Genomic DNA, 14,053 nt, shown 5'->3' with positions numbered 1-14,053 from the left:
GCCAGCCTACCCGGAGGAAAAGGCGCGGATCCAGACCAGCAGCACGCGTCCCGCGACCGGGCGGGGCTCCCAGCGGGCGAGACGGGCGGAGGCGGGGGCTGTAAGGTTCGGGAGGCCCAGGGCTCCGGGTGAGAAGGACGCAACGCCGGGGGGCATCAACGTGCGAGCTGCCACCAGCAATGCTGAACCTCACTCCAGCCAAGACGCCCTGCCATCCGGGAAATCTGCTTCCGGGTGGGCCGGAAACGGCGGGTGGTGCGGGGCGTGCGCGTGCCTCGCCCCGCCCCTAAGGTGTTTCCGGTCCGCGCGTACTTCCGCCGGCGGGGCGCGCTTATGCTCCGCGCTGAGGGTGCAGGGTATACTGAGGGGCCGGTGCCCTACTCTGCTCCAGGTGATCGAGTCAGGCTCTCTCAGGGGAAGCCTGGCGCCGGCGTGGAGTGCGGCGCTAGTTCCTTCTCAGCAGGTTGAGACCGGCGTGAGTAAACCGTGCGTGCCCGCGGCTGCCGCGGGCTCGGAGGGCGGCCCGGGCGCGGGGGCCTCTGTGCTCGGAGACGCAGGCGGTGTGCGGGGCAGGGACGGCCGCAGCTCCACCTGGTAAATGTCGGTTTCTTTTCGGTGGGACGGGTGTGAACGCCGAGCTCGCCCGTGCGGAACGTGACCCGCCACCGTGACAGCCGCGGGAGGAGGCTTCCACGTGTCCTCCCGGCTCGCGGCGCGGCAGGAGGACTTCGCGAGCCCAGGACGGAGAGTGAGCAGGGCCGGCCGAGGCTCTGGTGTGACTGCCCACGTCTGGGGAAGGCGTCAAGTTCCCTTACCTTTGACAAATGTGCGTGACATCCAGCAAGTTGTCCGAGTTACTACATTTCACATTTTTATCTTTATTCCGGAGTTACTCAAAAGAGCATTTTTAATTTTGAAAAAGCAGATGTTTTGATCTATGCTTTTTTCTATTTCTAAATGTTTTGTGTCAAGTGTGGACAAGTATTCGTTTTTCATTATTTTCTTTTTTTTTAAGATTTTATTTATTTGACAGAGAGACACACCGAGAGGGGGAACACAAGCGGGGGGGAGTGGAAGGAGAAGCAGGCTTCCCGCTGAGCGGGGAGCCCTATGCGGGCTCCATCCCAGGACCCCGGGGCCATGACCCGAGCTAAAGGCAAACGCTTAAGGACTGAGCCACCCAGGCGCCCCTCTTTTCATATACATCTTATTGAAATGTCTGTTCTCTGACATTAAAAAAGCACGATAAAACTGGATTTTCAGATTTCAGTTGCCTCATTTATACTCTTAATAAATATTAATTGTGAAATACGTGAGTGGAAAGTCTCCTTTTCTATTACTGTAAATTCTGAGGTTCATGCCAGAGGGAATGTGGCAAAACAATCCGAGCTATTCTTGCTGCAGAAATTTCTCAAAAGATGCTTCCCAAAGAAAAACTCTGGTTTTTCTGTTTTTCCCAAAACCTAACACAAATTTCTCCAACTTTTACATTTTTAAAAAAATATTAAATACCCGGACTCAATGGATTTAAGTTCTGGAAGGATAATATTCTCTTAGTGGAACAGTAAACACGGGGGGTTCATGGAGGGAGTCCGGGGAGCTCTGCCCATGGTGCCTCCAGGCCACCAGGGCAGAGATCACTTACCTGAGCTCACTCACTGGTCTCAGATCAGCGGGACTGGACCCAGATTAAGGAGGGCTGTGTATGACTTGGGGTCAGGGAATCCAACTACCTGATCCTCTCCCCCATGCAGTCCTCCTCCATCCCCCGCTCTCTACAAAGAAGTCAAGTGATGCAGTTCTGCCGATGTGAACTATCCCGCCTCCAAGACACCTTCTCCATCAAATCTGTGCTCTGGTTTACACATAGAATGCTGCGGGAGGCTGGAGGTTGACCGAAGTGACGGCGTGGGTACACACAAGATGTGCCTTGTTTGGAAGTTCCCTATGAAAAGCCAAGCCCATAAGAGGGTGTCTTAGTAGACTACGGTCTGCCCACATCTCTGAATCTCTCTGCCTGGCTGAGAATTAGGTCCCATGAAAGCTGAGGAGTGAAAACGAGTGCATTGAAGTATAATTACTTCTATCTATATTTTCATTATATTATTATTATAATGAAAAAATATTTTCCAGGCATTCCTTATAAAAATGCCTTCACTAAAGAATGAGTCCCATTTTGAGGAGCTGACACAGCCCTACATAATCATAATGCACTTTGAAGATGGTCACTTGATGGCCTGATGACAGCACGAGCGCCGACTGGGATGCTGGCTGTGTATGTCAGAGGGGAACCCTCAGTAATCATCTCTGCTATTTAGTGAAAGGCGGCAGGTAACTTTTTTGTTAGTGGCAATTAAGAAAACTTTATAAGATCTCAATACTATGTAGCTCAGAACACAGGAAAAAATTATTCCTGACTCATTTACATATCCATAAAAACCATTATTAAATCATTATTATTAAAGGGTCTCTTGCTCCTATTTTTTGAATACACCATTTACCTACACTCTTTCTAACCACAAAAATCTATGGATTTAAATACCGTCTCCGTATAGAACACAATGACATTCTCCCTCATTTCTGAATGCATATTAAATAAACTTGTCTCCAAATACAAAATCCCAAATCTGACCAAGGCCAGGCAATGTGCACACATGCCTGCAGTCCCAGCTGCACACACTTACCCTGCACACACAAACCCCCCTGCGGTGAGCCACAAAGTGTATAATAAATGCACCAAAAGCTATGGAGATGGCCCAGCAAACTGCCCCTTAAAAACACACCACTGAACTTGCTTTGACGACCTGCCAAAGACTGAACTTACACTGACAGCACTTAATACCAGCACAGGAAATGAGAAAACAAGCCCCCGTACCCCCCCCCCCTTATCATGCAAACACTTCCACACTCAGTTCTTCCCATATTGCTCCCATATTGCAAAAACGGAAACACCCCATGCCCAGCATCAGCTGACTTTCCACACAGCACAAGTGGCAAGTCCTCAGACCTTGCAACAGACCCAAACCTCTCCAGAAATCTTGCAGTAGAAACCTACACCCCAAAGCCCAGTGTACACAGAAGCACACATGCAGAAAGACAGTCTCCCCACATGCCTAGACCCCGCCATGTCACAAAATACTTCCTACATATGAATTCAGTCTGGAACGTTGTCTCCACTACCTAGTGGCTCCAGTGTGCACAAACTTTCTGCCCTCGTTTCTTTATCCGCGAGTGACTGCGTGTGCACGCGTGCTCGTGTGTCAACACTTGTTGACTGGGATACACCAAAAGACCCTTCTTGTTCTTCCTCGTTACCCCTGACACTCTCCCAGGCAGGGGGTTTGCCAATGTGCATGGCCGCCCGAGCGGGAACGACCCTGCCTGAATGGTTCTACAGGCACATTCTGTATATTGACTAGTGAATCACGACAGCACTGAAAGGCAGGGGGAATTCTGTTTTCCCTGGCTGGATTCAAGCTTCAGCCAGTATTGGTCTGGAGGAGTTTCCACTGGTCTGAGGCATATTTGTTTGGTTTCCATTTTATCCACGTGCTCCTCCAACACAAGAACTTTATGCAGGACTGTCTATCGGGCAGTGGAACTGCTCCTTTCTCTCAGATTGGTAGCAGAATTCTTCACCCTCTTTCAGAGACTCCACACGTTTTCCAAGTTCATTTTTGAGCTCTAGGAACCACAACTATATGCATTTATGTTGTAGGACTGCATAAACCTCTGAAAATTTCCTAGGTACCTCAGGTGTGCAAGGCCGGAGCTCGACTACAAGTCCCGGAGAGGGCTCTCTGCCAGTCCAAGAAAACTCTGAGTCTTCTAAGTCCTCTCTAGAAGCCCTGGAACCCCAGGTGCCAGCCGGTTTTGCCCCCCTGCTAGTAGGGAAGTACCGAGGACAATGCCCTCCAGCAGGCTTTGGTGAAATCATGGTATGGAGACACGGCGAACATAACGGAGCTCGGGAAAACTGGATGGCAGAAGGGAAGACAGGACGTGAGACCTGATGTAGAGCTGCAGCTCGGTCTGAAACCTGGAGGGAGTGGTGTGGGTCTGGTCACTCCTTTCTGTTTGGGAGCCCCAGCTAGAATGCTAAGTACAGGAATTAATGATGAATAACCAGCAGAACTATCCTGCTAATGAACAAAATAACAAATACTCATGATCCTTGTAATTACAGTAACACTCAACTAAGGGGGAGGAGCTTAGTGCACACACTGCTCTGAGGAAAGGTCAAGGCACTGATGTAGCACGCTGCATTGCGGTCGGAGACCGCACTGTGTCCTGCAGGCTGTGATTGCGAACGCGAGCCACAGAGGACAAGGGTGGGGGTCCTGGGGGCGTGGGGAACACAGAGACCTGTGCAAGGGCGTCCAAAGGAGGAGAATATGGAGAAGAGGTTGAAGCACTCTGGTCCTGGCCACCACAGGGCACTCACTGCTGCTTTCCCTGACTGGGCCAGTGGCTGGTTGGGCAGGACCTCCTCCGGCAAGAAGGCAGGGCTCCGGGCCACGGCTGTCCACCACTGCCTGCAGAAGACTGTCCCCATGGAACTTTCAGAACCAGCACTACCTCAGCCCTTTCTGCCTTCTTGCCCTTCTGCCGGCTGCTCTTTCCAGGCCCCTCGTGGTCAGGACATACAGGGCCTGGGTCTGTCTGTCCAAGCAGTGATCTTCTTGTTTCCTCGCCAGCAGGGGTGTGGAGTGACATGGGCAGCCGTGTTTCCTCCAGGACCTTGGAAATTTTTTTTTAAGTTTAAATTTCAGCTTTTTAAAATTATTGTTACGTTATGTTAGTCACCAAACAGTACATCGTTAGTTTTGATGTTGTTTCTCATAGTACTCTTGTCCCTACTGTTGGATATAGTATAGAAGTCTGAGCATCAGCAAACAGACAATAAAAGAATTATTGGCAAAGAAGAAGTCAAACTTTCTCTCGGCAGATGGCATGATCCAAAAGACTCCACCAAACTACTAGAACTCACATAGCAATTCAGTAATGTGGCAGGATACAAAATCAATGTACAGAAATTAGTTCCTTTCTTATACACTAACACTGAGACAGAAGAAAGAGAAATTAGGGAATTGATTCCATTTACAATAGCACCAAAAACCATAAGATACCTTGGAATAACCTAACCAAAGAGGTAAAGGATCTAGAAACCACAGAACACTTATGAAAGAAATGAAGAAGACACAAAAAGATGGAAGAAACATCCCACATTCATGGATCGGAAGAATAAACATTTTTAAAATGTCTGTACTACCCAGAGCAACCTATGCTTTCAACACCATCCCGATCAAAATACCACTGGAATTTTTCAAAGAGCTGAAACAAACAATCTTAAAACTTGTATGGCACCAGAAAAGACGCAGAGTTGCTAAGGAAATGTTGAAAAAGAAAAACAAAACTGGGGGTGTCACATTGCCGGACTTCAAGCTTTACTACAAAGCTGTGACCACCAAGACAGCATGGTACTAGCACAAAAACAGACACATAGACCAGTAGAATAGAGCAGAGAGCCCAGATATGGACCCTCAATTCTATGGTCAAATAATCTTTGAAAAAGCAGGAAAAAATATCCAGTGGAAAAAAGACATTCTCTTCAATAGATGGTGCTGGGAAAATTGGACAGCTTTGTATAGAAGAATGGTCCTTGGAAAATTCAGAAAATTCAGTCATTGCTCTGGTGGCCTGTCCTCCCCACCCCAGTACCTTTCAGAACAGCTAAAGCCTTTGTTGTACATTTATGGAAACACAGACCATTCCCAGAAACTCCGGCATCACAGGACGCCCTCCATGTGCTTCTTTCGTCAGGAATGGCAGCTTCCAGAATGCAAACTGGCCTAGAACATTTTGAGGAAGCTCTGGTGGGCTCAGAACACCCTCCTCCCCATTCCAACCAGGGACCAGTGGTTCTGGCCTCCCTCCGGTAATTTAGAAAAGTCCCCCAAGGGCGCCTGGGTGGTTCAGTGGGTTAAGCCTCTGCCTTCAGCTCAGGTCATGATCTCAGCGTCCTGGGATTGAGTCCCACATTGGGCTCTCTGCTTGGCAGGGTGTCTGCTTCCTCCTCTCTCTCTCTGCCTGCCTCTCTGCTACTTGTGATCTCTGTCAAATAAATGAATAGAATGTTTAAAAAGAAAAGAAAAGAAAAGTCCCTCAAGTCTCAGGAGGGTCCCAGATGCTGCTTACACCGTCCGTGCAATCAGGATGGTTCCTCGGCCCCCGAACTGTACTGGCTCTGAAAGGGCGAGATGACCTGCTTTCACCTGTAGACCAGCATGTGATTCTGGGCCCTCAGAGGTTCTTATAGACGTTCCCAGAGGTGGAGGGTGGACAGGGAGGCTTTCTCTAAGGTCCCGGTCTACAGAGAAACTTAAACCTTTCAGGAAACTTAACCAGTTTCAGGAGTTTTGGTGGAGAGAGTATGTTCCAGGTCAACCTGGGGGCCGAGGAAGGGCTCCTGACCAGAAGCCTGGACAGAGTTTCCCACTCATCTGAGCCCTCCCAGAATTTTCCGTCAGGACCCCAGGACCCGTATCTCCGAACGACATGCACAGGGCTGGCTTACAAAGCGGCCGGAGCCTCTGGAAGTGTCCTGGGCTTCCGGGCCCGTCGCAGAGACGCCGGCGCTGCCCAGGAAAGCCAGGCGCCTGGGACGTGCGCCGGGCCTACCGCGCGGGCAGGACCTGCTCTCCCGACGGCTCCCTCACCCGCGGCCTCCCTCCCTCACCATGCACGCGCCTCCGCTGACGCCAGTGTCTTTGGCGAACTAAGCTCGTTCCACCCACGGTGAGGGTCCCTGTCCCTCCGGCCCGCAGCTCTGACCCCTCTCACGACCCCTGAGAACTCGGGCCCCGCGGTCCGGGCAGCCCCCGCTGCTGGCGCGCACCGGCGCCCCCGGTCCGGAGGGAGGCCGGACAGGGCGCGGAGGCTGGCGGGGAGCTCGGGAAGAGCCCGGCGGGCGGCTGGCCTCCAGCCCACTCGCTATTCCAGAGCTCTGCCCGGCGTCGCCCGTCGCGCGGGCACTCGGGGGGAAACGCCGGCGCCTCCTGCACGCGTCTCTCCACACACGTCACCGTGGGGGCCGAAGTTCGCGCACTGCTCGCCCTCCCCGCTGTCCCCTCAGGCTGTCCCGGTCCGGAGCCCCGTCTGGCCCCGGCCCCTGCGGCCGCCTTCCTCCAAACCGCCGCCCTGCCAATCCAGCAGCCCCCAGGCCGGCTTCTGCGTGTTGTTATAAACCGGCATTTCGTTTTGCGCGGACTGAGATCGTGCTTCGCCCCGCCGCACCGCACACACGCGGGCGCACGCACGTCGCGGTCAGTCACGCGCCGAAGCGAGACGCGCACTGAGACGAGAGAACGGCGGCTTCTCTGCCATTCGAACTAGCAAGAACCTGAGGGACGATCTGCGCGGATCCTGCCGGTGAGAATTCCAGAAGACGTTTCAGAATAATCACTGGGGCAACTGGTTAAAGCCGACCTTTGCCACCAGACGGAAAACGCTGGGAGTGGGTCTGAGCGGCGGCACGAGCAAGCCCCCCCCCACGTTGGCTTCACGCGCGACGGTGACTAAGAGCCCCCGGTCTGGCTTCCACAGAGCGCATCGCTGTAGGCGCCGGTGACATCCAAGGACGACCGTCCTCCTGCCGGGGTCCCCGCCTCGAGTCCAGCGCTGATCCGGAGACGCGGCGCCTAAACCCAGACCTCGTGCCCCCGCGGTCCGTGGCATTTCACGGCTCTGCCTGTTCGCCCGCTCGGGGACGGCTGGACAGGAAGTGCCCGCGCGGCGCCGGCTGGAGCAGCGAGGCGCGGTCCCGGCGGAGGACGAGCGCACCCGCGCGGGGCCGGTAGGGGGCGCTCTGGGCAGGGCGCTCGCGGGCGGACAGCGGCGGCGGAGCGCAGCCCTGAGGGCGCTCGGACCGGGAGCGAGTTCACCCCCGCGGAGCCGGGCTCTCCGGTTGCAGTCGGTCACGGGCCCGGCGGACCGGCTCCTCACGGTGACTGACCCCGGACGGGCTGCTCGGGTCTTTGATCTGCGGCCAGCGCGACTGCAGCTCCCGTTCCCACGCGACCAGCTCTCCCGGGCAGAACGCGGCCGCCGCCTCCTCAGGAACGGAGCGTCCGACAAGACAAGGATGCCCGGTTTCCCACGACGGCCCCCGCGCGTGCACCGCGCCCCTCCGCCCACCAGTGTGGCTAATGAGGTGCGGAAGGGCGCTTCTCGCCCAGACAGACAGACACACGCCGCCGCCCCAGACAGCCGCGGACGGAAGCGCTCGCGGCCTCTCGGAAATGCGGCCGAGCCTCCTCCCGCCGGCCGGGCGGCTCGCGGCCCTCCTCGTCGCCGCGCTCTTCCTCGTGAGCCGAGTGCTGCCAGGTAAAGGGACTTCGCGGAAGCCTTGCTGCCAGCCCAGTGCCTGAGCCTTAGGGGGCCGCCAGTCGTAGGAGCAAAATCGCCGCCACCTGCCCCCGAGCGGGGGTCTCCGAGGAAATCCGGGGCCCGGCGGCCGGGACCTGCGGCCCGCTGCCTCCTGGCGCCCCCAGCAGCTCTCAGTCAGCTGACGTGAAGTCAGGGGTGTCTCAAGTCCTCGAAGCCCTCTTTGCTCCAGCACTGAAGTGGATCTGAATTAGGCAGGTTCAGCTGCAGCTTCTAGATCTGGAGGACCCCCCAATGGGGCGTTCTTCTAGGAAACCTTGGTTTCCAAAGCCCTCCGCTTACTTGCAGCCAAAGTCAGGAACCATAAAAGCCACAAAGCCGGGGCCGGCAGAGGGATGGGCAAGGGGGTCTCCTTGAACGGCCTTCTCCAGGCTAAGAGGCGTCCAACCCTTTGCTCCTCTGTACCGCTGGTCTCCCGCGCTTGACTCTGGCCCTCCAGGCTCCACCCCAACCCCTGGTTTTTCTTCTCCTTTTTAACGTTCAGTCTTCGGCCGCAGAACTTAGCCACAGGCATCAGAAATGACACAGCAGGGGAGTGTGTCCCCCTTCACTCAGCCTGCAGGCATGGGTCGCACAGGTGTCAGGGGGCCTGCACAGACATGTAATGGGGGGCCCTCCTCACTTTCGCCCGAGGAAAGCACTGGACACCCCAAATGTGTCATTCCATTTCCTAGAACTCGGGCATTAGATTCAGGGAGTAAGAAGCAACTTCCTGCTCTACATCGAATGGAATGTCTTCCTCTCCCAGTTCCTGAGAATTCCGGGCCTCAGGGAAGAGGAAGGGACAGGAAGACGGGCATAGGTGTGTGGAGGTGGACTGTCCTGTTACAGCTGAAGGGACTGCTGACGGTTATGCTTTACGTCATTCACCAAAAGATGCTCCCCAAAATTTCCGCCAGAAAACATAATGGGAGGAATGCCTATTCCTGGTGAGCCCCCACTTTTCTAGCTAGCTCTGCGTCTTAAAGGATCGCCTACTGCTAACGGGCTGGGACCCTCCAGGCTTGAGGGGAAGGCGCAACTTATAAGGCAAATGCAACTTGGCTTCAGGAGAGCTAGTCTGGAGGAAGGAGGGGGAGAGTTTCCAATGTGGAAACCAGTGGGAAACCAGTATCAGGTGATCAGATACCTGTTAGGGCCAGAGTCAAGCCCCTTCTAAGAAGCAGATATATAAGGAAGCTAAGATGGCGCCTGACTCCTGAGAAGTTTGGTGGCTTAATGCCCAGGGGAGGGCCACCAAGCCCGGAAAAAGTGCCCTGGCACGGAAGTAGGAGAAATTTCCCAAGTGAGGACTAGACATGACGAAAAGAAAGACAAAAACCCAAAGCAACATAGGTTTGGTGCTGCAGGCTGTGAGCCTAGGAATGTCTGACTGGAGGCCGGCTGCAGAAGGCAAGTCATGGAAGCATTCAGTACTGAGAGGGCCGGAGGCTGTCTGTCCTCATCTGGATCTTTCCTCTGGGAATATTCTGTGTGTGTGCGCATGTGGGTAGTCTACCCACTGACCCACCCTCATGAGAGTTCTGGGTGAACAACAGTCAGGAACTATACCCCTGGGGCTGGGAAGAGCTAATACCTAAGAGCCTCGTGGACCACATGATGAATTAACTGAAAAATGCTTTCTCTTGCTTAAAGGGAAGCCTAAGTATTTTTTAAACAGATGCAGAAGTGTTTTTTTTTTTTAAACAAAGCAAAAGAACATTTATCCATGTCACAATGAGCACCGAAGCTGTGACTGGTACAGACACTATAGAATCGTTCACGGTCATTGATAAGATTCAAAAAGGTCTTGATGATCTAGTCTAGTTCTCGTGCTTTGGAGAGGAAAAATCCAGGCCCTGAAAAGCGAGTGTCTCCCCCTCACTGGAGGAATGAGCCCTCTGTCCCTTAGGGCGCAACCCTCACCTCCCCGCTTGGGGTCCGTCGTGCTGCTTCCCTTCTCTGACTCTAGAAGGCAAAAGTGATGCCAAATCCCTTGACATGAACTCAGGAGCACACGAAGCTGGTGATGTCAACTCTCAGGTAAGTGTCCATGTGGCTTTGCTGGAGGCGTCTGATGGGTGCATACCAAGCGGTCATCCTCCCCAACCACGCAGCCGGATGGAAGAAAGTCCCTGCTCCAGAGATGAATCCCGTTCACCCAGTCTCACAGCTTTCACCCGAGTCCTTCGAACTTTGAAAACGAATTCATTCTGGGTTGCTGCTGTTTTCACTGTCACTGAACCAAAAGAAAGGCGAGTAGTGTGATGGTGAGAAAAGTGGAGGCAAAGACATTTCTGCCACCCGTGCTGGGAGGCAGGAGCTACGGGACAGGTCTGCGCGGAGGGGGGGGGGGGGTCTCCCCTGCTGCCCTCAGGTGTCATTTGCCCGGGAGTGAAGCTTTTCTTTTGGAAGCGGGAGAGGAGAGGGGGATTCAGAGTGGGAGCAAGAGGGGGAGTACGATGGGGCTGAGGCCACAGAAGTTTTACGTCTGGCCAGCCACCCCCCCACCAGCATTAGGTGAGCTTGGACAAGTTGCTCCCTTTCCCTGGGCGTCATTTCCTCATCTGTGAGAAAACTCGTGAGACCAGATCCTCTCTTGTGTTCTCTGTGACTCTAGCTTCTGTCTCTGAAGCAAAGAGCTTGATACCACATTGTGCGATACACGATTCACTAGCAAAGAGTAAAACAAGTAAGAAAAATGCCCTTAATGGGACGTGGATCCTTACACGAGTGACAGCACATCATCTTTTACAAAGCTCCTTGCGACTGAGAAATGTAATGCTCAGGGGTCAACCTCCACATGATCACACATGTAGCGCCAAGACATGGGAACAACCAGCTTCCACGCCAGTGTGTTCCAGGAGGGGCAGCGGCTCTGACCCGTGACCCCCTCACTGATACCCACGGGACGCCAAGCCTTCGGCCGGGTTCCGGTGAGGACAGGTGGGGACAGGCTGTGATTCCTGTGCCCAAAGGACTCCTCCTCAGGGGACACCACCCATCAGGGAATGGAAGAAGTCCAGGAATGACGGATTCATCTCACGAGATAGCTCCTGTCACCGCTTCGCCTGCTGCAATATCCTCCTCCCCTCCCGGATCCCAGTGGCAAGGGGCCGGTTTCAGCCCACGGGAAATGGGGCCTGTCTACGGACAGCAGCCGAGTTATAGGTAAAAGGGAGAGAGGCACAGTCTAGGGAATGAAAAGCTCAGACTGCAGCTCGTTTCTACATAGTGCTCAGCACTTAGTATGATGACGGATTTAAAACAGAAAACTGGGCGCCTGGATGGCTGAGTCAGTTGAGCGTCTGACTCTTGATTTCAGCTCAGGTCATGATCTCAGGGTCGTGGGCTCAAGCCCCACACTGGGCTCTGCACTCAGTACAGAGTCTGCTAGAGATTTCCTCTCTCCCTCTGCCCCTGCCCCGCCCGCCACTCACGCGCACACTCACCACACTCACACGTGATCTCTAAGTAAATAAATAATATAAAATCTTTTTTAAAAACCCCAAATTAAAAAAAAAAAAACATACTCTTACAATTATTTCCCAGTTCACATTTTCAGTAAAAACCCAATGTTGATCTTCCCATCCATTAATTAGCTCACTGCCTTGTGAACACTCAGGAGTTAAACTCAACCGAATACATTTGAATTTCAGCTCAATTCCTTCCACAGGGATTTACTGAGTGTATATAAATGCCCTTTACTGATCTGAGCTCTTCAAAGACTCCTTTGTGTTTCACGGGACAGACACCTACAAGTGGCCTGTGTGGGCGCCTCTCTTAACATCAGCCAAGAGCTTAAGAAGTTGTCCTGGAAAAGGCGCCCTTTGTTATGGAGACGACTAGAGGGCTCAGAGGGGCCCCCTTCTGAGCCCAAGCACCTCACTGTGTGGCTCAGCCCCACAACAGTAAGAGAACACAAGTCCAATACTATTCGATGTTTTTAACAAGTGTATTTGTGACCCCACAGGGACACACTCTACCACTAGGGATGTGGGCATGCTGTCCCCCCGCCCCGGGAAAACACCCTCACTGACATTTCCCTGCAGTATCTGCTCCTTCCAGATCCATGTTCTAGGTCCTACTTTTGAAAGATGCGCGTGCACAGATCCTCCTCTAACAAGATCAGCGGCACAAGACTGCTGCTCTGCTGATGGTCTCGGAGCAGTGACGGGACATGGGGAGGAGGAAAGACTGGCATCCGCGCACGCCCCACAGACCTTCTGAGGAGACGGGGTGGCCCAGGGCTAGGTTCTCATTCCTCAGATGCAGCCAATAGCGCCTGCTTTTCAAGAATGCCCCAAATCCAAACTTTGAGTGAAAGCAGATTTTTTAAGCCCTGGTTTAAGAAATAACAACAACAATCCACCCAAGATTGTTTCCAGACACTCCTCATAGCAGGTAATTCCATAAAATATCAGGGAGACTTAAATAGCTACAATAACCCTCTCTCCTGTGCAGCCGGGGGCAGATTCAAGGAGGTCTGTGAGCGTCCAAATGGCTCCTGCCAGGAATTTTGCATTGAATCCGAACACCAGGCGGGGAGATGTTTAAACGGCCAGTCGTGCTGCCTGCCCATGGGGAACGAGCCCGTCATCGAGCCGACCACACCCAAGGAATGATGAACTCTTTTTGAAGCTCTGAGTTTCTACAGATGTTTTATTCTCTATTTTGTGCACTCTCTCTAGGTCTCTTATTTCTTTTTTCTCCCAGGGATTATTTTGAGTCCAAAATAAATAATAAAGCAAAACTAGCAAACATAAGACCTATTTTAAAAATTCATATTGGAGGTGCCCGGGTGGCTCAGTCATTAAGCGTCTGCCTTCAGCTCAGAGCATCATCCCAGGGTCCTGGGATCGAGTCCCGCATTAGGCTCCCTGCCCATTGGGGAGCCTGCTTCTCCCTCTGCCTGCCACTCCCTAGTCATGCTCTCTCTCTCTTTCTATCAAACAAATAAATAACCCCCCCTTCTTAAAAAAAGATTCTGTTGATTTATCTGACAGCGAGAGGTAACGAGAGCCGGAACACAGCAGGGAGAGTGGGAGAGGGAGAAGCAGGTGTCCCGCTGAGCAGGGAGCCCAGTGCAGGACTGGATCCCAGGACCCTGGGATCATGACCTGAGCCGAAGGCAGAGGCTTAACTGACTGAGCCACCCAGGCACCCCTAAATAAAACCTTTAAAAAATATAAAAATATAGAAATTCATATTGTTCATTTTCAGCCCATTACTGTTTGGTTCCCATCTTTCTATCAGGTGTGGACGAGCTCCCCCAACACTTCATCTGAGGACACTGTTCCCCCTTCCACTGGGAAAACGTGCTACCTCATACTATGCAGCCTAGTGGGTCTCCCTCCCTGACAAAGGGGCAACATACAGGAAACTTGTACAGTAAGATTCCCCCACATCAGTCAGCCCTCAATGAAATCTGAATCACGGGCAGAGCAATACCCAGCAGATCCAAGACAATCCTTCTACATGCTTTCCCAAGGCAGGGCTCTGGCCTGTCCTTGTCTTCCTGGCTAAGGTCCATGGAATTTCTCATTTGGCCACCTTTCACTGGGCACGACCACTTGGCTCTTCCTTCCATCCTGTAAAACACAGCATTGCCTCCTAGGCCTGCCCTAAC

The 14,053-nt window shown here is 53.1% G+C and overlaps 2 protein-coding genes across 2 annotated transcripts in view; one reads left to right on the top strand and one right to left on the bottom strand.

Annotated features, from left to right (window-relative positions):
* The window catches only part of LOC116581747 (zinc finger protein 705A-like), a 30,604-nt gene extending 30,344 nt beyond the window's left edge, over positions 1-260 (bottom strand). The window contains exon 1 of the mRNA XM_032328963.1: positions 11-260. The gene's annotated coding sequence lies outside the window, so the exon portion shown is untranslated. The remainder of the gene's footprint in view (positions 1-10) is intronic.
* A 7,851-nt stretch (positions 261-8,111) lies between these two features.
* Positions 8,112-13,153, top strand: DEFB108B (defensin beta 108B). The gene is made up of 2 exons (XM_032328972.1): positions 8,112-8,385; positions 12,889-13,153. The coding sequence occupies exons 1-2, from the start codon at positions 8,208-8,210 to the stop codon at positions 13,047-13,049; spliced, it is 339 nt and encodes a 112-aa protein (XP_032184863.1). The 5' UTR covers positions 8,112-8,207; the 3' UTR covers positions 13,050-13,153.
* The last annotated feature ends 900 nt before the right edge of the window (positions 13,154-14,053 follow it).

The sequence above is a fragment of the Mustela erminea genome, chromosome 21 (assembly GCF_009829155.1).
Source record: "Mustela erminea isolate mMusErm1 chromosome 21, mMusErm1.Pri, whole genome shotgun sequence".
NCBI lineage: Eukaryota > Metazoa > Chordata > Mammalia > Carnivora > Mustelidae > Mustela > Mustela erminea.
This window is presented reverse-complemented; position numbering and strand designations above follow the sequence as displayed.

Bases quoted from the DNA above. Each gene is read 5' to 3' on its own strand.
- DEFB108B (XM_032328972.1), top strand. From the start codon at position 8,208: ATGAGGTGCGGAAGGGCGCTTCTCGCCCAGACAGACAGACACACGCCG. The intron at 8,386-12,888 runs GTAAAGGGACTT...TCTCCTGTGCAG, and splicing joins CGTGAGCCGAGTGCTGCCAG to CCGGGGGCAGATTCAAGGAG.